This window comes from Rissa tridactyla, chromosome 3, assembly GCF_028500815.1.
Source record: "Rissa tridactyla isolate bRisTri1 chromosome 3, bRisTri1.patW.cur.20221130, whole genome shotgun sequence".
NCBI classification, from domain to species: domain Eukaryota; kingdom Metazoa; phylum Chordata; class Aves; order Charadriiformes; family Laridae; genus Rissa; species Rissa tridactyla.
In genome coordinates this window covers 66,009,242-66,033,529 of record NC_071468.1, presented here as the reverse complement: position 1 = coordinate 66,033,529, position 24,288 = coordinate 66,009,242, and the positions used below count along the sequence as shown (strand labels likewise).

At 41.9% G+C, this 24,288-nt stretch overlaps 1 protein-coding gene across 1 annotated transcript in view; it reads left to right on the top strand.

Moving 5' to 3' along the window:
• The first annotated feature begins 9,287 nt into the window (after window positions 1-9,287).
• The window catches only part of ENPP1 (ectonucleotide pyrophosphatase/phosphodiesterase 1), a 59,265-nt gene continuing 44,264 nt past the window's right edge, over window positions 9,288-24,288 (top strand). Inside the window, exon 1 of the mRNA XM_054196475.1 lies at window positions 9,288-9,504. Within this exon, the coding sequence (XP_054052450.1) occupies window positions 9,316-9,504 (189 nt within the window). The 5' untranslated portion in view covers window positions 9,288-9,315. The remainder of the gene's footprint in view (window positions 9,505-24,288) is intronic.

Sequence of the window (24,288 nt, the reverse complement as noted above, 5' to 3'; positions counted from 1 at the left end):
AGTCTAAAGGGGTAACTAACAAAGAAGTGCCTGAGCACAAATGCTTTGCCACCTTCAAAATGTCAGCTATCACTGCAGTTCAGATGCTTTGTCTGTGAATTATGCTGTAATTCAGAAGGTGAAAGTAAGTACCAGCGTGACTAAGTACAACAACCCTGTGGTGAGTTAACACCCTGAAAGTATTATAGGAAGATACCTTCAAAAGACAAACAATTCTTCAGAAGCTTAAATGGCTAGTTTGAGGCAAACTGATTTACCAATAATTTGTAAACTGTGTAGCCAAAATATCTGGTATGTAGAGCTCTTGGAACTTTCCATGAAAAAGGAACCCCAGACAAAAATAAACATTCACTAAAAATATATCATGTTTCTTTCTGGGGTGAGGGTAAAACGACTTTTAGACACCACCAACATCCTGGTTGAGTCAATTCAGCCTCCCTTAAAATACATAGTTGGGTTTGGTTGAACATACTAGCTTTTGAATGGTGACTGAAGTCTGAAGAAACATCCCTACAAGAACAGACGATAAAAGTGGGGATTTTTTTCTTTGTCTTTTCTTAGAAAAAGACAAATGAATAGAAAAATTAATAAAGAAGATGAGCTTTTAAGCTTTTCTATGGAGGAGTTCTTTGTCAGGTAAATTTCATACACTTGCCTTTTGAGATATTTTCCTTTCTTCCAGCTTCTTCATCCTAGCAGGAAGAGCTCATATGAGAAGCCAAAACTTGCAGAGTCTGCATTACATATCCTAAAGTGATGTTTAGCCAAGATTTGCTGAGTAATACAGACTTTCTCATAAGCGATGGACCTACTGAGAAACTGGGGGCAAAAAAGTTTAGGCAAGGGAAGCAAATATGGAATGAACAAATCTGTCTCTGACATCTGAAGACAATCGAGTTGTGGCATGTCCATATAAGGGAATTGCTGATTTAGTTTAATGTAGATCTCTGCAAAAAATGTTTGTTAACAAACTTGACATAAATGATTTGGGAGTTTTATAAAGGATACTTAACTCTACTCCTCATAAGATTCATTTGCAAATCGAGCTGGAACAAAGAGTGGATTGCGTAGTGAATGGGCTGAGAGTCTGCTGCCTGAAATATCCAGTGCAGGCTTGGAGTCAGTAGAGAAGCGGCTGCTCTGTTTGTAGAAGAGCTGCTTTTTGTTATTCTGCTTCCTGAATAGATTCAGGAGTATTGCCTTCCGCTTCTCTTACAGGCTACAGGAAAGTATGAAAGGAGAATAATAGAGACTGGAAGATGTATGCTTTCACCGTTCTTCTATACTGATTGTGGAGCCAGTATTGACTAATTTGCCATGTGTCCCTTTGGGACTGGTTTAGCACATGTTCTCTAGATGGGGTCTGTCAGCCTCCCCTGCAGACTTCAGCTCTCTTTGTCCACCATCTCTTTGTCCACAAATAATGTTATGACTCATAACAACATACTCAAATTCTGCTCTGAAAGTAGGGCAATGGGTTCAGTTTGAATGGCAAAATATCCCTTGTGATCGTCTGGGCTCCTGAAGATCATGCCTAGGGCACCTTGTACAGACCTTGAATCAAACTTGGAAGAATGTTCTTCCTGGCATTCCACACAGTCTGAATTAGCTATTCTTCCCAACACCTAGCTCTGGTAAATCTCTGGACAGTCTTTTGATGATGGCTGGGTCAAACATAACATGCCCAGGCTACAGAGTAGTAGGGATTCAGCAGTAGGCCCCTGCTAGACACCTCATGCTGGTTCTCAAAAAAAGGGGTAGGTGAAGTGCCCTGCCCCAAAACACCTACTGCATCCTTGAGATGTCATCCTGAAGGATTTTATTTTTTTTTAAACGATTATTTAAACATGCATTGTTTCCGTTTCCTGGTGGGCTTCTCACCTGGGTCACGTCCCAGGAAATGGTTTCATCTTATCACTCTGAAGCAGCTTTACCAGAAGCAATGTTTTGGCATCCTCTTGTACTTTTATAAATATTTCTAAAGATCTGTTTTCATAAATGCAGGGGAGGCAAACTATGGAGCCCGAAAGTATAATACTAAAATGTTCTCCCGGAATTTCCCTGGATAGTCTTTTATTGTGGGAGTCTTCAGAGGAAGCGTCACACCCTAGAGTTGAAGGAGGATTGGGGTGAGCTCAGGTGCTGGTCACATCTACTCACACTGTTTGGAGATGAGCGTGTGAACATTTCCTACCAGGAGACGGGGTTTCCCTGCTTGGTGATTTTTTCTGTGTCAAGCCAGAAGCAGCACAGAAGCAGGACGGGTGGGCAGATGTGCACTGGGGAGGAACTCAGGCATAGGCTGATGTGGCAGTGCAAGGACAGGCGTTTATTCTTGACAGAAACAACATGCAAGGCTCTAATGTGAGATACTTGTTTCCATTGGAAAAGACTTATAGTCTTCCTGAGAAAATATGATTCTAGTCATCTTACTTAGAGATTATTAGAGAGCTCTAAAATTCATGGTTGATTAAAGTATGTTGTTCCCAAACAGTGTTTAAGCTTTCAAAGTTGTTTGTGCGCAGACCCGTCAGGATTGCAGAACCATATGTCCAATGAAGGATGTGATGGTCAGGACTCCAGAAACATGGAGTATTTGTTCTTGTTGTTACTCTGAAGCACGGAAATCCCACAGCTATTAAAATTACTTGGAGGCTTCATGGATGTCCTTTTACGGCGGGGAAATTTGATCCAAACAACAATACGTTTCCATTAGGTGTTTTGTTTTATTGAATCTCATCCTCTCCTAAACTTACAATGCTTGCATATACAGCACGGGAATTCAGATGAATGAGGAACAGCGTCTGCAACATTAAAACCCAAAGATACAACTTCCTTTCTCTTTCTTCCCGGGCGCTCCTCTCCTCTCCCCCCATTCTGGAGATCTTTGAGTTTTATCTCGTGAGTTTTCCAGTTGGTCTTAACATTATACTTGTCAAGTATAACGCAAATGTTAATAATGGTTATACTAATATTAACATAAATGTTAATATTAAAGCTAATAATGTTTAAACTCCTGTCTTATGCCTTCATTAGTTGTTTTCTGAACGGAATAACAAATAGTACTTCTCTCATTATCCCTGCACACAGTATTTTAATTTTGTGTGGATTTTATTGAGTAATATCGTATTTTACAATACCAGATGTTTCCTTAAATGTGCAACAAGTTCCTGGATCATTTGTGGACTGTTAAAACACCGGAAGAAACAACTTGCGTTATGAAAATCACCTTTTTTTTTCTTTTTCATGATAATTCAGTGCAGCCAGTTTTAAAGCATTGTTCTGGATACTTTTCAAAGGCAAAGATATTTCCCAGAATCTTGTTTTGATGACATTTTAGTATGTTCATATGAAGTAGATGTCATTCCAGCAGTGAAGTATAAACTTGGCATTCCATGTACTTGCTTCCAGTAAAAAAGGAGTGAATGCCAATACCCGTAGCTGTTGAAAAGGAGACATGCAGCGTCTGAATGGTAATGTTACTATACAGGGCATAGGGCTTTCTCAAATTGCATTGACCTACATGTTTTACACGATGACAACAGATACTACAATTTAAAGAGGTATTTCTTCAGGCACCAAGAATTAAACTGCAAAACCTCCTACTGCAGAATGGGGCAGGTGCTAAAAGTGTGCATGTATTCAAAAAGTGGTTAGATGTGATGAAAAAATTATCTCAAACGGTTTTTAGCAGGAGACCTTCCCTCTGGCTCAGAAATCTTCCCAGCTGCAGATCTTTGACTGCTGTTTAACCTGATTTAGTACAGAAGTTGTTGTACTCTTAGGCATGAAATAAAGGTGGAATTCAAAAATAGATGTCTTCGAAGAAATGGGTTTTAAGGCAGGAACTGAAAGAGGAGTTGGTTGAAGCATGTCTATATCATACAGAGAACACAAGTACTGCCTCTTTATTTATCTAGTTTAAATCGTAACGCGACATTTAACTTGTGAAAGTGTTTTATCTTCTTTAAATCACCAGCTAGCTGCAGTGGGTGTTACAGTACCTACACTATTGCTTTGTTCTGGACTCCTCTCAGGTGGGTAAGCACTGCTTTTAGTGTTCCTAGAAGCAGCACAGTCTTCAAGAAGCCACTGGGCTAGTTACTCCAGTACAGTGTTTTTCCTTTTTTTTTCTTCTTGTTGGCAAACATCCTGCATTTTTTCCACCGTAGGTACAAAAGTATTCTTCCTGGTAATAGGCTTGCTTGTACAGACCACTTAGATATGGTTGGCAGATTAGGTATTAAAACTGTGTTTGCTAGAGAGATTACACTGATAACAGCATAATGAATGTCTCCTCAGGTAGTGTTAAAGTATTCAAACATCTTACAGTGTGCTTCCCACCAAATACTGCCCATACATTGTCATCGTGTCAGGATTTTTTAGTTTAAAGGTGTTTAGGCATTTTATCTGATATCAAATAAAAGCATTTTTATATAGCTGAGAGAGACAGGCAATCACTGTCAAGCAAGTATTTCCCATTGCTGAAATAAAGGCTTTTCACTGTTTGCTTGTATTGTTGCCAGCAATCTAACAACTGTCAGATTAACAGTTACTAAATTTGCAATAATTTAACCAAAACTGAAAGCAGGAAGGATTATGCCATTTTTCAATGATACAGGAAATATTAGGTGATCAGTTTATTATCCTTAGATCATATTTTTCTTGAAGACCAGTAAAACAGCCAGAAAACAGCTAATTCTTTGCAAAAACAATTTTCTGTGTGTGTACTTGCCAAAAAGGGGGCATTTTGCAGAGCAAAATTAACAGATTCTGGAATGAGCTGTTATAAAGGACTAAGTCGTTCTAAGATTTTCCTGACAAAGAGACATCATGATGGAAAGTTCAGAACCTGAGTCTTGCAATGTTTGTCTTGAAACTTCACCTTACCCTCGCATCTTGGGTCTTTCCTCAGCCATGTACCATCCCTTGATGCTGATTTTACAGATATAAATTTGCAAAACCCTGTTCAGTCCACAATGTTTGGGACATTGGACACATGTTTGGGACATGGGACATGCAAAACACTGTCCAGTCCACAATGTTTGGGACATTGGACACATGTTTGGGACATCTGGGACAATGCCATGGGATTTCTGACTTCCTTTTAGGCATTGCTGTCAGACACAATAGGACAGTTTCAGATATACCTCCAGTTTCATTTGTTCCTTTTATTAAGGATTTCTTCCGTTCTTGTAAAGTTTTAGACACACTTTGAGTGCTGAATAAAACTCCCCGTAAGGAGTGGTGAGGCACTGGAACAGGTTGCCCAAGGAAGCTGTGGATGCCCCTTCCCTGGACGTGTTCAAGGCCAGGCTGGATGGGGCTTTGAGCAACCTGGTCTAGTGGGAGGTGTCCCTGCCCGTGGCAGGGGGCTTGGAACTGGATGATCTTTAAGGTCCCTTCCAACCTAAACCATTCTATGATGCTATGATGCCTTAAAAACTAAGATAATTGCTAATTTTTAACTGATTTTTAGAATAGTTTAAAATGCAGCTCTCATGCAACGACGCTGGAGAAATCGTCCCAGCAGGAGCTGAGAAACGAGGCTTCATTTGCTCCCATGAGGTGGATGGAGTCCAGGGCTACAGTGAGCAGCAATATTCTTTAACAAGCAGCTTCAGGCTTTTAGTCTGGCCTTTTTTCGGCTCCGGAAATTCTGCTAAGGGTTAGAGACAATGCAACACAAAATATTTGCCACAATCACCAACCACCGGGAGTAGGTTTATGCTGCAATTTAAGGGTTGAGACCCAGCCAGCCTGGAGCGGATTATCACAGGCACTCCTCTCACGATTGCGCTCCTCTGTCTGCAAGCTCTGTCTGTCCCCCTGCTGCGAGAGTTTTGAGGGTGATGCGGGTGCTTGGCGTTTGCTCAGATCTTCCTAAAACACAGACATTTGGTGGAGATTTTATCTAGGTGAAAAAATGCAAGTGACAAGTGTCACAAGCTCTGAGATGCAGCAGCATGGAAAACTCCCCATGTTTACCTTTCCCTCCTACTACACCATTTATGTTTGTCCTCCCTGCAGCCGCTAACAGCCGAACAACAAACTATAACTGATAATCTCTGATATTTACAGATAAGGCCCGGAAACCTGAAGCTGCTGTGGCTGCTGTTTTCCCTTGCCATTTGGTGAGGCGGCTTGATTCAGTCACAGCTGGAGCTGGCAGCTGTGCTGGCAGCAGCCTGGCTTCCTCAAAAGCTTCCTCCGTCTGTTGAAATGGCCACAGCCAATTTTTTTGGAATTTGGATTTGCAGCCTCAGTAATCCCTGGAATTAATTCATTGCACAACAATGTCTTTTGTCACAGTTTTTTTTTAAATGGTATTGACTGCTATTTAACAATCTCCTCCCAAAGAGATCAAGCAGCTGTATATTTCTGAAGGTTTGACATTGGAAATATTTAGTCTCTTCTCCCAGTACTCAACAGAAAAGACTTTTCATCTGATTTTTTCAGGGTCAAAACTCAGTCCTTTCTGGTTTTCCATTCTCCTCTTGTCTAGAGTACTCCAACACCCTGTCAGTCAGCTGAAATTAGTGTACTTCTCACCAGTAGGTTAATTATTTTCCATGCTGGTTAATTGTTTTCCACACTTAGCCTGAAGCACCTTAACTATTTGTACTGACACAGAAAGAAATGATAAAATTGAGGGTGGTTCATGAGTATTTGTTCATAGAAAAGTAACCACTAATGAATGGTTATTGAACAAACAACTCAGAAGTTAGTCCCAGCTGCAGAATATCCTTTCTTTCTATGGAAAAAAAAAAAAAATACATTTTTGTCTGCGATGTAGTGATACATAATTTCCATTGAATCATCAGGATGCAGCGTGTGCTATTCAAACTTTTGGGTGGATGACTTACACTTGAGTGGAAAAACCTTCTATTTGACTTATTCTTAAAATTAATCAGAAAATACCTTTCTACATACAAAAACATGAAAATGAAAAAGGAAGTTTTAATTCTTCGTAAAAAAACATGTGGAAGCTTTTAATTTTCTCTGTTGTGTTTTTGGGGTTTTTTTTTTTTTTTTTTTTTTTTTTTGCAGTGGGGGCAGGCATTGGGGAAAGGCATTTTCTTTCTTGCCAGTGTGACAGGAAACAAAAAGAAAATCAAGATTTTAACTTAAAAACATGTGATTGGAGTATCTTTTCATATTTATGAGAAAAAAAAAAAGTTAGGTTATTACTGCCTCTTGTTGTGCTAGTTGTTAAAGCCACATTCACTGAAAAAAAAAACCACTTTGGCCATGTCAGTTTTCATGAATGTTTTAAAATTATCAGTCAGTCTTCAATTTACATTTTTTAATCATTCAAATGTCAAAATCCTTGAACGTATAATAAGTTGACTGCTCAGTTGGACAGTTGCTTGAAATGCCACATTAATGGAATAAAGGAGACTCTTACTGTAGGCTGAAGCGCTTGACTCTCACAGCTTCTGTTGCCTTTTTCTCTTCTTTGTGCTTAAGTGAAATATTGGTATAGAAATTCTCAACACTGCACCTATGGAGCCTCATGAGATGACAACAGACATGTGCCGGCAGCTCTGCAGTAACTTTCAATGTGCTGTGAGCTGCAGTAGCACAACAGACCAGCAGTTTTGTAAATGCTGTATCTTTCTAATTATTTTTAAAGGTAAACAGTAGTGGCTCAGCTGAAATAGAAAACAGAGCAACAATATTTTGACAGGGATCAAAATCAATTCCAAAGGAAAATTTCATTTCGCTGTAGCTATTTTTCAGAAAATACGGATTTTGTCAGAAACTGTGCAGGTGTCACTCTTTTCTGAGTACACTGATGGTTAGAATAAATCTACTATAGACTCCTCAAGCCCTAGGAAACCAAACCATCATCACATTAGAACTGAAAGACTAAGTCTAATGTCAATATACATAACTATACATATTATAACTTAAGAAATGTGATAGTGACAGGACGAGGGGTACTGGTTTCAAACTGGAAGAGGGTAGATTTATACTAGATATTAGGAAAAATTCTTTACTGTGAGGGTGGTGAGGCACTGGAACAGGTTTCCCAGAGAAGCTGTGGATGCCCCATCCCTGGGAGTGTTCAAGGCCAGGCTGGATGGGGCTTTGAGCAGCCTGGTCTAGTGGGAGGTGTCCCTGCCCATGGCAGGGGGGCTGGAACTGGATGATCTTTAAGGTCCCTCCCAACTTAAACCATTCTATGATTCTATAAAATAATGGAAAAATGAGATACTTTTAGCAATTTTAAGCTTAAGCATACTTTGCTAGTTTTGGTGCTACTGAACGCTCCCACATCTCTTAGAGAAATGAAGAGCAATATATTCCCTGGTGCCGGCGGCAGGCTGACGGTGCCGGCAGGAACAGCCGTGCCTACACACAGGAACCGTGATGGGACTTTCCCCACGGGCAGAAAGAGTGGGCAAAAATGCTAACAGCCCACCTCCACATGGCCAAATTTAGGGCCGAATTTCGTGAGAAGCAGTGGGAAACGATACCATGGAGCCCAAATACAAGACCCCGAAGGGTTCCCAAACGCTAATGTCACTCTAACGTCGCAGCACCCCCTGAGCACGGCCTGGCCTGGCGACGGTTATCCCAAAGTCACCCCAAGCGAGGAGAAACGTCGGCTGGAAGGGCGCTGAAGCCGCCCCGTGTGTGCGAGCACCCGGCTGGCCCGATGCCCCCCAGCGTGGGGGGGTTGCCGTGGGTGCGGTGGACGGGAGCGGGACGGGAAGGGGCGAAGGGAGAGCAGCACCTTCGGCCTGCGGAGGAGACCAGCGGCACGGCGGGCAGAGCTCGGGGGGCACAACCCGCACCGGGGGGGTGGCTGCGTGCCTCTGGCGGCACCAGGACGGGGACCGGGAGCGGGACCCCCCGCCCCCGCCGCGCACACCTGTACCGCCGCCGTGACGGCTCCGGGGAAGGGACGCCTCAGCGTCCCCGCCCGCTTCCCGCGCCGGGGGTTGGGCAGCGGAAACTTTCTCCGCGCTCCCTTCGCCGGCGCGGCCCGGCGCCCTCCCCCGGCCGCTATTTCGGAGCGCCGCGGTGCCAAGGCGAGCGGCCCCGCCGGCCCCGGGCCCCGCTGCCCTGCCCCCGGGGAGGGGAGGCCGCGGCCCGCCCTCACCTGTGGGAAGGGGGGGGGGAAGCGGGGGGCGGCCGGGCGGGGAGGGGAGGCGGGGAAGAGGCCGCTCCCCACTCCGGGCCGCGGCCGGCGGGGGTGCCGGAGGGGGAGCGGGGCCGCCGGGCCGGTCGGGGCGGGGCGGGGCCGGGCCGCCACGCTATGAATAGCCGCGGCGGCGGCGGGCAGAGGGCAGAGCGGCGGGGACCATGCAGGGGAACGGGCAGCAAGCAGCGGGGAAGGGCCATGAGGACCACCTCGGCGGGGCAGGGGCGGCCGACGGCGGGCTGCAGGCTGCGGCCGTGCCCATGCTGCCGGCCATGGAGGTGGCCGAGGAGCCGGAGAAAGCTCCGGGCGGCAAGAGCAAGGACCCCAACACCTACAAAGTGCTCTCCCTGGTAAGGGCCGGGGCGCCGCCTGCGGCGGCCGCGGGGCGGGCAGCTTTCCCCGCGGCTCAGCTCGCCGGCGGGTTGCTGAGGGCAGGTGTTTTCCCCCCACGGGGCTGGGGACGGACAAGCCTCTCCCCGGCCCCTCGGGGACGGGACAGAAGCCCGTGGTGGGGCTTTCGGAGCCTCCCGAGGATAGGATCCGTCCCGCCGGTCTGGAGCGGCGTCGGGAGGTGGGAAAGCGCCCTGAGCACCGGCGGTTCCTCGGGATGCCCCGGGCAGCGGTGCCGCGGGATCCCGGCGCCATCCTTCCCGCCTCCGGAGTGGGCAGCGGGCCTGCGCCGACGGTATGGCTTATAGGCGGCAACCTGCCTGAAAGCGGGGTGCTCGTCATTTTTACTCTCTTGACAGCGCTTAGAGTTGAATCGACTCGATTCTTTTGTAGTGTTAATGGTTGTCCCATCTCCCATCGTGTGGTTTTAGCTGTTTGGTACAGGGGACGCACCAGGAAAGACAAAAACAGGTTAAAGCAGGACAATATTGCAGGAAAATCTAAAAAGAGTTCAAGAGCTGAAAGGACAGAGGAAGTATAAAAACTTTCTTTTCATTGAAGTACTCTGGATTGAAAGTTTGTCTTCAAGTGCTGCTTGGAGCAGCATTCAGCCCTCGTTCAGAGGCCCCAGTGGCCAAAGCCATTGTTAGCAGGTAGGTCACTTTCCAGTTTTAGCCACGCTGCTGTATTATAATTATCCTCCCTGTAGAGATGTGAAAATTAAGGCTTTCCAGACTGCCTGGAGTAATCGTTATGAGACTAAAATGATTATCAAGGTGAAAGAACTGCAGCAATCTTGAAAGGAACCTTCAGTGGAACTGCAGCAGACTTTATTACATAAGTGTATTTATATATCCGCGGTGTAGTCGTCTTCCAGTGCATTAAAGCATAGGGATCAAGATGCCTTTCCAAATTTACCTGTGCTTTGTTATCAGGTTACTGTTTCAAACGAACCATCCACCATATCATAGTGACTACATGTTGGTTGTACTTTTCTGACATAAAGGGTGGTAAGCTGCATTTCCAAGTTTGTCAGAACATTATAAGAAAAATATCAAAATTCATGTAAGGGTCTAAGGTAGTTTCCATGTGGAAGTCTCTTTGGCAACTGTTCTGAGGGAAAGTCCTCTTAAATAAACGTAGCAGTTTGTAGCTTGTTTCATTACTTTGTTGTCTCCTGGGGAGGTTAGGTTGTGCCATAAAAGCCTTTGCAGTTGGATGGTGAAAACAGCTCAGCTTTTTTCAGGCTTAGAAATATGTAGCAATTGTGAAAAATAATCATATACTGTCCAAAACCTTGTATTGTTGCTCTGAGCTTTTTAGGCTCTAATACAACAAAATGATGAGAGATACATGGCCACTCAAAGACAAGTTGAGCAGAAGTGAAAATGTTTGCAGGTACTTACTCTTCTGAATTAAGTCCTTATTTTCCAAACCATAGCTCTTCCCTGAGAACTGGCAAAACAGTCATCCTGTGCCAACTGAAGTGTCAAAGTGAAATATATGTCATCTATATCAAAATAATTTAAAGCTTCTAAACGTAAATGACTGTGCAGTATTGTTTTTCGCTATTGTAGACACTGGGATGATTTAGAATATTCAGGGAGAACTTGAAAAGCTTTCTAAATACTGCAGGTGATACTGGATTGAGTAAAACAAGTATATGTTTAACCTAAACGCCATGTCAGAAAGTGGAAAACTGGAGTTGGAAATGCAAGTTCTTTCTCACAAGCCAGTGCATTTACAATGCATTGATGGTATCATTCTGATGTGAGAAAGATGTGAGTAGACTTATCTGCTTGGTGTTTTGGGTTGGGCAATGTGAAACTACAAAAGTGACTAGACATAGGTAGGCTCCCTTTGCCTGCATTTGCCCTAGTTGTACACAGCGTTGCTTCCTTTGAGTAGATTAAAAAAATCTGGTTTCAGGTAAGTTTATGTTGCATTTCTTGTAGAAACTTATGAGTGCATTTCTGGTGATTAGAAAATACTTGAATTAGTTTTTTCATTTTTCTGGAAAGCACAGACTTGCTTGCATTCCCCTCTTCCTATCTGTGTGCCTGACACCCACTGAAGTCTGTACTGTTTGTGAATAAAACCTCAGTGTTTCCAGCTTCCGTCTATGAGCCAGCCAGAGGAACTGCAGAGTTCCCATGTTCAAAAAGTTGTATCATGCGAACTCTACCCATGGGTTTTGTTGGTTGCTCCAGAAGCCTCTGTGTTGCATGGCAGTACTTAGCTGTTAATTGAATATATTGGTTTGGTTTAGGGAGGGTGTAGGTAGTTAAGGAAGCAGTATAGAGTCACCTCCACTTCTAGCAGTGTTTGCTGTGGCAGAATTTATTTTAAGTTCAGGTGTAGATTTTCATACCATGCAGGTTGCTCTTCTGCTGCTCCTGCACAACAAGGATTCCACAAGTGGTGGGCCAGGCCCACAGGGATTTACTAACCCATGGTACTTCCCTAAGGCAACGGAATGAAAACATCCAGCAAGAGATGGTGATCCTTTTATCCATTTATGTAACTTCTGTGCACACCTTTTCATTTACTGTCTTGCCGATTTTCTGAGCTTGTACCTTTGTCCCTCAAAGCCCAACGAGCTGTCTCCTGCTTGTAGTCCCTCCAGGCTCCCCCGCTGCTGCTGTGACTGAGCAGCATGCTCCTGCCCAGCAGCACTGTAACTCTTCCTTAGCTTGGAGGCTTTCTATTCCAGCTTGCCAGTGACTCTCGGGCATTGCATTTTGGTCTGATTCACTCATTCCATTAAAATAAAAATTTCCATGCAATTATAGCAGTTGAAACATTGAGGTGAAAAAAAAAGTAACAAAATAGACAGTGTTTCTTTTCAACAGTTTCAGACTTTCTTTGTCAGAACTGGAAAACTCATTTAAACTGGCACTTTTGTTAGAAAATTTCTTAAGGAGTTTTTGCAATTTGAGAATTCCTGATTGGAAAAAAATTATCAAAAAATTCCAGGTAAGGTCCAGACTGAGACATTGAATGGGTGCTAGTCTCCTCTAAAGGGTAACTCAAGCACTTCAGAGTCCATAAAGATAATAAATTGTGAAGTTTTAAAAAAATGCTGCGGCAATACATCTAAAAATATTTTGTAAGTCTGGAATTATTTTTTTCTTGTACCCTTTTCATTGAGTCTTTTTTAAGACTAGTGTTTCATGCATGTGCCAAACACTAAACGGTCTTCTGAAATTTTGTTTTATTCAATTGGCTTTTGCAATTACCTGAGAAGGTAGCTAGAGCTTGTATAATACCTGTGAATCAAAACAGGTTTACTGAAAAAATTAGGACAGCGTAACTCCTGGTGTGTACTCCCAGAAAGCTGCTCTGTGTCTTACAGCTGGTGCAGATGCAGTGAGAAGCAATCCAGGATATATGGTTGCAGTCCTGTAGGTTTGGTTACTTTTTCTTTTGGGTGGTTAATGAGCCCTTTATCAGCCTTGAGGATCAGATTAAGGAAGTGGGTGAGAAGAGGGCTTGTAACCATCAACGAAATCAAGCCAGCGATGCATACTATGATAAAGATAGCATCCTTGGGGGCCTCTGCACTTATCTCGGTTGTCTATTTATCTAGCGTTGCAAGTTAAGTGTGCTGGGCTGTATCCAGGGTCTGGTAAATCAAGAGACATTTTTTTCCTTTCCCTGTACTCAGCACTTGTTAGTTTCCACCTGGAATACTGTGTCCAGGCTGGGGCCTTCCAGCACAGGAAACATCAATTCAATTGGAGCAAGTCCAGCAAAGTGCCACCAAGGTGATCTGGAGCTCTTCTCCTGTGAGGAGAGGCTGAGGGACCTGGGCTTGTTCAGCCTGGGGAAGAGATGGGCTGCATGAGGAACACTTAACAGCAGCCTTCCCATACCTCCGAGGATGTCATCAAGAAGAGGGAACCAGGCTTTGTACTGTTGTGCACAGTGGGAGAATGAGATGATGGCAATAAATTGAAACAAGAGAGTTTCTTATTGGATAATAGAGTAGGGGGGAAATCACTAGAGGGATAATTAAGTGTTGGAACAGAGAGGTTGTGTTGTCTCCACCCTTGGAAGTTTTCAAGATTCAACAGGAGAAAGCCCTGAGCAGCCAGGTCTGAATACAGCTTTGATGCAGCTTTGAGGTCCCTTCTAGCATTATGATTCTATAAATCTGTTTCCAGTAGTCCACTGATCTCTATATAAAGTTTAGTGTGTAAGATCTGAATCATAAACCCCCATAAATCATAGTGAGACAGTCACAGCCCAAGGGAGAATATCTCTTGTCAATTAATAGCTGGCATTGCTACAGTCAGGAGAGAATCTAACTATAGAAGAGACATCTGTTGGCTATCAAGATATTTTATATGGAATCATAGAATAGTTTATGTTGGAAAAGACCTTTAAGATCATCTGGTCCAACCATTAACCCGGTACTGCCAAGTCCACCGCTAAAACCTGTCCCTAAGCACCACATTTACCCTTCTTTTAAGTACCGTAAGGGGTGGCGATTCAACCACTTCGCTGGGCAGCCGGTTCCAATGCTTGATAACCCTTTCAGTGAAGAAATTTTTCCTAATATCCAATCTAAGCCTCCCCTGGCATGACTTGAGGCTGTTACCTCTTGTCTTATCACTCGTAACTTGGGAGAAGAGACCGGCCAGCACCTCTCTCCAACCTCTTTTCAGGTAGTTGTAGAGAGTGATAAGGTCTCCCCTCACTTTTGACTGGCCACCAACTGGATGTAGCTCCGTTCACCATCACTATTTAGGCCTGGCCATCCAGCCAGTTTTTCATCCAGCGGAGTAGGTCCCTTCAAGCCGTGAGCAGCCAATTTCTCCAGGAGAATGCTGTGGGAAACTGTGTCAAAGGCTTTACTGAAGTCTAGGTAGACAACATCCACAGCCTTTTTCTCATCTACTAAGCGGTCATCTTGTCATAGAAGGAGATCAGATTAGTCAAGCAGAACCTGACTTCCAGTCAACTGGGACCTCCCCAGTCAGCCAGGACTGCTGATAAATGATAGGAAAAGGCTTGCTGAGCACTTCTGCCAGCTCCCTCAGTACCTTTGGGTGGAATCCCATCCCATAGACTTGTGTAGTAGGTCGCTAACCATTTCCCCTTGGATTAAGGGGGCTTCATTTTGCTCCCTATCCCTGTCTTCCAGCTCAGGGGGCTGGGTACTCTGGGAACAACTGGTCTTGAGAGTCAAGAAAGAGTCTGGTCTTAAGAATCCTGAAAGCTTTTCACCACTTTCCTCCAAAATAACCCATAGCTGCTGACTTTCTGCTCAACAGGGAAAGATGGGTGTGCTGTGTCAGGATTTTGGAGACAGCTGTAGGTTTGTTTGGTTCTTTATTTGGTTTGTTTTTTCTTCAGTTTATTTTTTCTTCCCCCATAGAGATGAAGGTGTGGAAACAACCTTTTCTTATGTAGGTGTCTGGAAGATTGCATGCCTGTTTTGTTGTTTTAATGCTCATGGTTTTCTTCCTAAATATGTTTGAGGATGCCCAAACCTTTGTATAGATTAGTACATTTTTGGAATAATGCATTTCTATATTCTTTATCTGGAAAAGATGCAAAATACCTATTGAATTATTTTATTTAATATACTTGTCAACTTAATCTTTCTTCTATATCTGCTGTTGGAGAAGGAAAGATGGGGAGCAGTTAGTGAGAGAGCAGGTGGGAAAAGAGTTAGACTTGTTGAGAACTAGTGTGTTGGCCCTGATCCTTCAAAGGCTTGTTCTGCTCTCAGGTTCGGGCTTCTGAGAAGTGTGTGAGATCACTGGGTGAACTCCTCTGTCTTCTGCTGTGTTGCTGCAATGTGGTCTTGATTCCTGGAGGAAGGACTGCGTAGAAAGCTGGTTCCAAACTCACGGATTTTTCACTTTCTGCTCATCATGCAGGCTTGGGAATTAACATAACTCATGTGAGAAGAGGAAAGACAATGACAGGAAAGTGTTCATGCCCAAAACTTGTGATTTGGAACATGGTTATTGTCCTCAGCTGACTTCAGTGTGGGTATTTTTGTGGGTATCAGTCAGTCCTTAAGCACTGGATTCAAGGACACTGTACTTTGTACCTGAGTTTGGGAGGCCTAGGTGCCACGTTCAGTCTTTCCTCTAATCTTTTCTGGCCCACAGCAAATCATTCCAGTTCAGTCTTTTTTGTACTGTTGCGCTTTATGTGCCTTGCCTATTTTTTCCTTTTTCAGTAAGTAAAAGTAGTCCTTGCTGAAATTACTTCCTTCTGCAAGAGGGTTGGATTGAGCTTAGATGGGATTTTTGTGTTCCAAGAAACTCAACACAGCTTTAACAGTAATATTAAAGTAGCTGACTGGTACGCGATATAATTTTTTTAGCATCAAACATCCTTTGGTGAAATATGAAGTAAAAAATGACAATGAGAGGATGGCTGTAGTTTAAATAGACTTTGAAGAGCTTGTGATTCAGAAATATTGAAGCAGTTCTTGACCGGTCTCCAGTATTTCAATATTTCGTAGGAAACTCTATTCCAATGTTTGGAAATGTTGCGTTTTACAGTGTCTTGCCTGTCTTCCGTCAACATTACAGCTGTCCAGCTCCAATGGTGGCTTGTTTTGAATTCTGAAGACAAAGTAAAAACTCATGTTTGACAGAAGATGGGGGTTTTTTTTTGCATTTGCTGTTGATATTGCTTAAAGGCATCTAATTACAATACAATTATAACTATAAATAAATATAATAAATATGTTGTTATTCAACTTAATCTATCGAAAGGAAAATTGGGTTTTGGTTAATTTTAAGATCATTATAACTTTTAATGTTTCTCTTCAGTCAACTTACTTTTCAGGAAAGACTTTGCAAATAATTCTTGTTATACACCCAACAAAAAAAATTCCACTTATATAAAAATCCTCACCAAGGGAGAGTAGGGACTGCCTTTGTTTATAATTGTACTTGAAACTCATTTTAAATTCTATTGCCAAACTAGGCTGACTTTGGGTGCATCTGTGCAGCTGTCAAAGGTGTGATTGCGACTTTGCTAAGCACACTTCAGCTCTCTTTAAGCTGGGTAGTTTAGGTATTGCTTTCAGCATAGAAAAAACAGCGTGGAGTTTAGGACAGGCTGCAAGATACTCTCTTATGTAGCTGAGCTGGAGGATTTAAGCCATGTGGGAGGTTTCAGTCACCCCTCAGTGCAGTGTGTGAATGCTTCTGGGTTCCTGGACTCCAGCTGGAGAGCAGAGCTTGGAGCAGGCTGAAGTACACCCAGCTGTGAGACTTGGGGGCTTCTGTCAACACTGCTGGCTGGTTGCCTGCCTGAAAACATACACATTGTGCCTAGGAATTTGAGTGTAGACTATTTGCTGATAGATGACGCTGTAGTGAGCTAGGATCAGCCATTTGGTCTATTCAGGCAAAACAAATGAGTGACTGGGGTTGTGATTGGTGTCATGTGTGCTCAGACTTCCTGCTTCAGCATTCAGAGCTCTGACTTAATCCATGCCTTAGGGCTTTCCTTACCTTTCTTTAATTTTGTGGTAATAGTCTTTGTCTACCTGTCAGGCATCAGATGAGGGCAGGTCCTGCTGAAAGAGAAGGTAAAACTATCCAGATGTGTCAACAAGGCAGATATGGGCAGTGGCCTCATTGAAAAGGGATACTCTCAACATACCTGAGCAAGGCAGGTTTGGAGATGCTAACCAGGTTCAGCTGATAGTCTAGATTGCCAGATGAGTACGTAGTGATGAGGCAGGTCCAAGGTCAAGGAAGGAAGTAAAGCCTGTGAGTTAGGGTCAAGGTCAATAGAGTGCCTGGCTAAGATGGACACGACTGCAGTGCGGCTGCAGGGGACAGAGGCAAGAGATGGCTAAAACAAGGTGGTGGGTGACTCTGCTGAGGCTTCTTCCAGCTTTTTGTTGAAGAGCTGTCTTCAAGGCTGGTTGAGGTTTCCCAAACAGTGCTCTAAACAGCTGAAACAGTATGGTAGAGTGTGGCCCCAAGCACATGTACGGCCCCAAGCACAGGCAGCCAAACTCCTGGGAGGGGAGGGAGTGTGCTCTTGGTCTGAACACCACTTCCATGTGGTTCTGCAAGGCTCTCGGATACTAAAATAATAAGGAACGCATTAATAGTTTGAATGGATAGATTTTCTGTAGAGATAATTATTAACTTGGATTCATAACAACTTAGTTACTGTACTAAAACTGTTAGATTGCAGGCAAGGCCAAAGATATAAAAATTATGCAAGGCTTCCTTCCAACTCCTGTTCTTTAAAATTTTTCCTTGGCATTCTTTCACTAATATCAGTAGAATTACACAAGGAGTGAATTGTTCTGATTTGACTGCCCATGGAAGCTACGTTTTTGTTGCTTTCAGCTGAAAGGATAACTGGAACAAATTAAAGGCTTTCAAAACATGAAAGGTATGAAAAGTTTCTCACCTTGGAGCTGGTGATAGAAATTAATACATTGTCAAACATCACTGTGACCATATGCTATGGGCAGTGGATGAATACTTGTTTTAAAGAATGTTCTTTCTGACAGAATTTGGAAGTGTTCTGCATCGTAGTGGTGTTCTTTTTGAATGAAACAGTAATATGTATGACTATCAGAGAACTTATTTTATAATGATCAATATTGTAATGCTATTTTGAAAATAGGGCAGGAAGTAAACCAACATAAAAATATACTTTCTGCACTGAAAAGCAAAAAATAATTTTCTTTTCTGCACAGGTGTTGCACAGGTCAGCTGTATAAAGTTTCCTTTAAGCATACTTGTAAAACAGCAGTGAATTTTATTGTAAACAGGATTTGGTGGAGGGCAAAGGAAAGTAGTGTAAGTGAAGAATTTTGGCAAACAGGCTATTGTTTAACTGTTGAACACTGCATAAGTTAGCTAAGGAGAAAAGGGAAGTAATGAGAAAAGATGAAATATTTGCATTTCTGAAGAAACTCAAGTGAGCATGAACCTTGTCCCAATTCTGCTGTGTAACGGCATATAGGCAAATCAACCTATATAAATGCCTTCTAATATGTGGTAGTATTTGGGTACGAGTTTGTGTTAGAGGTTTTTTTTTTGTGTGTGTTTGTTGTTCATAGAGTAACAAAAAGTATGATGTTGTTATAGCTACTTGCACAAAAGTCAATAGTCAAACCCAGCCATTTATCTTCCATTGTGCTGTTTATCTCTGGTATGATCAAGTGGGCCAGTTCTTGAGTCCTCTTCTGGCTGAAATACGTTTCCATGTTGTGAAGCATCAAAATCTGATAGTCTGCCTTTTGTTTTCTGAGAGGCTATATTCAAAGGGTGCAGAGGTAAATAATGGCCTCTCTGTCAGCCCTGGCCTTCGTTTTTGGAAAATGGCCAAAGGATTCAGGGCTAAAGTTGTGCCTGTGATCAATATCAGTGTGCTTAATAAAGACCCATGGTGAATAGCTTTGAAACCTTATTTGTCCCATTTTTTTCCCGTACCACTTGGCGGTTCTGCAATTTTTGACACTCCTTATATTCTTACAATGTTTTACAGGATTTCTTCACTTGTTCTTTAAGGTTGCTGTGTTTTCCTGCTCAGTCTAATGTTGCTGTCATGGTGGCAGTAACAACAACATCTGCCATGGAAAAATGGAGGTGAATATAGGTTTACTGGATATATTCGGTGGTATTATCAGTACCCAGTAGAAGCAGCCCCCTTTTTACCCTGTTCTCGTTACAACTCTCATGACAGTACTATAAGTTGGAGCAGCTTTAGCTTTATTCTTGAAAAGGGATTTTTGGAATAGGAAGAGCATGAAGATGGCTCAAGGTCGTATTTTCTTCTCCAGTTTTGCTTTTATTCATGTGTCAAGTGCAGCTTTTTTGGATAACAGTTTTGGGTTTACGTAATACTGGCAGTTTCTTCTCTTTCTATGTAACCATGCATCCATATATGGTTGCCACTAAAGCAGATGGCATGTGGTGGTCTTTGTTTGGTGTTCATAGTATGCTGTGCTGAACAAAAGAATTGTGTTTGGAAGTACAATATTTACTTTTTCTCATAAATCAAGATCAGTTTTCAGTCCTGTCTATCTTCAGGTTTTTACAAAAACCTATCTGCTCATTAAATAGCAGAGTCAGCTGCTATCTGTTTTGGGGGAATTTAACCAGAAATTATTTCCTCTTCTTTTTGTCTAGCATATAGTTGCACTTTAGTTTCTCTCTAAATTCTCCCATGGTGTAAAATACATTGAAAACCAAAGCAGTCAGTGGTAAAATGTGTGTGCTTTAATAATAGCTCATGTGTTAATGTCTTCCAGGAGAATATGCACCTATACAGTTGGACAAGCAACAAATAAAAAAAATATTTTAGATCCTAACTGACAGATGTTAACTGTATTTTATCTTTTTGTCTCTTTCTTGTTAAAAACCAGATGCTTGAATAGTTTTGGAAGGTATTTAGAAAGCTATAGTATGATAATGTCTTCTACTGGTAATTCCCTGCTGAATGAACAGTTATCACTCCTTGGTAAGCTCCATGAAGGCTTTTTGTAATATCTTGCTGTGGCTTGAGCTACCTTTAAAACATTCTTGTCCTTTGGATGACCTTAGGTTGCAAGAGTATGTAATAACAGTCTTGAGAACATTCAATAGAAACAGCAAGAATAGATCTTCTGTGTGCTGCTTTGAGAGGAAAACCAATAATCCCTATACATTTTTAGAATAAATCTTCTTTTTAGCTCTAAAAAGGCTTTGGATGTAAGCTCCAACTTTACCATCCACTGACTTCTGGATAATTCAGTCACCTTCAGTGTTTCAGGACAACCAGAACCTGAGAGCCTCAGTAGCTCTCCTCCTCCTCCTGGACTCTAGGTGTGGAATGTGGATCAACAGAAGCAAGTCTTTGAAGAACATAAAAATATTTACAAATGTGGAAAGAAGAGATGAGTGGTGCAAGAAGGAGGTGGTGCGCTTTTTCAGTGCTGATAACTTTTTTTTGGTGATTTATTTAGCTGTGTAGCTGTGCTGCTGTGAGTGAAGTATCCACCTCTGTTCAGTTTAATAAACTTTATAAAGTATCCCCTGCTTTTGAAAAAAAACCTTAGCTGTTGAGGGGGGTTATCCCTGTTTAAAAATAACTTTACGTGCATGAGTAGGTGTTCCACTGCCCCTGACAAGCCTAGATAAGGTTTTTTTCAATGTATGGTATGCTTTTTGCATTTTTAACAATGCCTTTTTAAAGACAGAGGATGACTCTGTTCTTGCTTGAAATTCATTATTTATTACTATGTTCTTTACACTTTTGCAGATGGAATTCTTTCTCAATGGTATTTCAGTGTTAAGGTCCAGGTCATTAGTCATCTATTCTAGGCGCACAAAAAAGTAAAAACATAGTATGCCCTTCAAGGATCCCAGTGGTTTTGGAAAATTCTGTGGGTTTTTGTAATATTGGCATTACAGAGCCAGTCTAGACGTTATCCCTTCCTGGATAGGCATGACACAACGGTGAGAGTCAATTATAGAGATTAGAATGGAAAACCACTCCTTTGCATTGTTTCTTTGTTAATTGCATGGTTGTTAATGGATGTGCCTTAAACCTTGGAGTGACAAGTTTTGTTGGACATGGAACACCAGGAATGAAGAAAGGAAGATGGAAAGGAACTGAGTACATGGTAGGCAAAGAGTAAGGAAGATCAACACAGAAAGAAACTTAATTCAGAATGATTATTCCCTAAGAGAAATATAAATTCATTCTTTGACAGAGGAAATGCAGAATAGAAGATTAGAGGGGGGGTAGGGGAGATGGAAAAAGCCAGGGAAGAGTGAAGAGAAAGGGACAGTAGCATTGGCTGTGTAAATGAAGAGGAAAAATACGCTAGGAAAGGTGACAGTAGCTAAGACTGGTGAGAAATTTCTTTGTATGCCACTAATACCTGTACAGTTGACCAGCCTCTTTGGGATCTAGTGTCTGTAGCCTGCGTGCTTGCTGGTTCTGTGGCCCTTCCACCAGCTCCCTGAAATCACTGATGAGAAATTCTCTTCAGATGCAGTTCTAGAGATGAGTGACGGAAATGATTCTGCTCTCTAACTATATTATCGCATTTCCATCTGCCCAGCTCAAAATAAGAGGCTTTTGAAATGTTTCTGGGATTGCAGTTTTCCAGACACTCAACCACCTATTCCCAACCACTATGATGTTTACAAAGCAAAGCTTTTATTGCTTCCTCCCACGTAAAGGAAGTAGTGATGGGACAGAGATTCATCCCTAGATGACAATGTTTTTTGATTCCAAAACAAACTTTCTAAAAAAATATATTTAAAACAAAAAAGGAACATTTTATTCTCTGCAGTTTTTACTATGTAGGTTTAAAAACTTTTCCCAGGTATTATATTAAAATCAAATCTGACGCTTTGTCCTACCAATCTCTCAAGTTACAGACCATAAAAAGTTCATGTGCTACTTTTATGTATAACAAGGCCAGGTTCTTTAATTTTATTTGCCTTCCTACTAAGTGTTGGGTTCCCCTATTCTTTCTTAATTGCGCCTTTTTCTCAATTCTTGCTTTCTCCTTTGAGAGGAAGAATATGGGGCAGAGAGAGAACAGGTCGGATTTTCTCCTTTTGTGTAAAAGACAAACTAAACCTTGAAGGTGGGCATTAAGTTGACAGTGTGGTAGTAGATAAGAGATTTGAGTGGTGCTTGCAGCAGGATGCTGCAGGGTTCTAATAGGTTCTTGACAGTAAACCTTAAACTACGTGTGCAGCTACTTGTCTTTATATAGATTAAAAAAATATATAATCTTTACACAGCAGGCTGCAGCATCCCAAACCTGAGCTACCTGTACATAAAATAGTTCAGGTAATATTAATAACCTACCTGCTGCAGTGAGGTCCCATATAGTAAGAAGCAAAGTAAATTAGCCCACATTTGGGCTGCAACAGTGAGATGACTTGCTGTACCTGGTCAATCTTTAAAGCTAGCTTGAATATTCCTCATCATCTGCAGAGCTGATGATCTCGGAGCCTTTCCACCAACAATAGGTCAACTACTAGTGTAACACCTCTTGCCGTGTCTAGTCAGGACTACTGCTGCTGTTGGCCAGTACTAGCTGCTCCACTTTGTTCCAGCTGAACATTTGTGCTATTTGCATGGATAATATCCACATGACTGAAGTCACTCAGGCTCAAGATAAAGCTTTGATTCAAAGCCCTAAACATTAAGCTGTAATTACATGGTATAGTCCACTAGATTAGACTTGGCTGTCCCAGAACACTGTCAAATGCTTTACCTCTAAGCTTACCGTTTTTGTGAAGCTTCTTTATTAAGCATTGAAGAGGAAAGAAAGGCAGGGTGGGGGGGAAAGGCAGAGAAGCTTTAGTATCTCGCAGTAAAACATTTTTAAGACTAAAATTTGAGCTAGTGGGACTAATGTTAAGAAAGCAAAGGCTTGATTATAATGACTCAATAGAAGTTCACAGATCTTCATTTGTCCTAGGTGGACATAGTGTGCCAGGTAAGGACCTGGACCATAGTTTCCCTTGTGTGTATATATATGAAATTTGAGAGCAGAACTGATTTGTAGTAGAGACACAGAGAGCATTTGTAGTATGCTGTGGTTTGTGATGCTATGAGGTTTCCAGAGTATTGCTTGCAGGAAAGGCAAGTTGCACTATTGCATCAAGTAGCATTACCATTTTGTAGTATTTCCTACTGAAAAGAACATTCATATGCCTCAGTGAACATAATCCCTTCGTGTTTTTGCTTGTTGGAATTAATAATGTTCATGGAAGTGTAAAATGAAAATCTGGAATACAATACAAAACTGATTTTTTTTTTTTTTGGTAACATTTGGGGCCAAAATCTCAGGAATTATTTGTGAGGACTTTAGTGAGGATTTACCAATTTTAGTTGTGAAATATTAAAATATTATAATGCTACCACTTTGGAGTGTGTTTTATTTAAATTTTATTTTTACATTAATTTGGTGTTACGATTAAATTCCTGGTTTTTAAACACGCATTACCTACACTGATGTGCCATAAGGGAATATTAATAGTCCATTTAGTGGCAGTGCAATGTGTTTTCATTATAAGGATGACTCAGTTGGCATAAATCCCGTGGGTCATGTAGCTGTGTGAAGATATGGGAATAACGATCTTGCAGATAGAGTAGGTGTGGGTTTTGTTTATTTTAAAGTGTGTTTGTGGTTACATGTCAGAGGATGTTCTACTCTTCTGTCTTAGTAGCAGGGCCTGGTGGGAGTAGAGGAACAATGTATTGTCACCCTGAAATAAAATGTTTTCAAGTTGGCTTTTTAAAAACAAATGAATCAATTTGTAATTTCCAAATAATAATATAGAAGTTAAAAAGATAATAACAGGTTTTGCTCTCTCCACTAATTTTCCTGGGCTTTGACATTGTGCATCTGAAATGCTGTGCATGTGCCCTTATCTAGTTCGTATTTCATATGGAAGATTTCAAACGTCCAGAAAAATTATATGGAAGGTAATACTGTTGATACTGCACATGTTGGTATGCTGCTTAAAAAAAAAAAAAAGGCAAGTACAGAGCTCTGCAGTTGGTTTTCATTTTGACAGTTGGGTTAATGGAGACTTGCAACTTTCTATCGTTGTAGTGTATCTGGGTGCATTGATAATGCCAGATTCTTTTTCCTCATTCCTCTATATCTTCCTTCTTTCCCTATCAATTCAAAGATAGATTTGAACTCAAAAAGTACTTATTTTTCTGCTAGGCATTGCATTGAATATTCTAAGATTACAAACTTGCCTGGTTTGGAATTC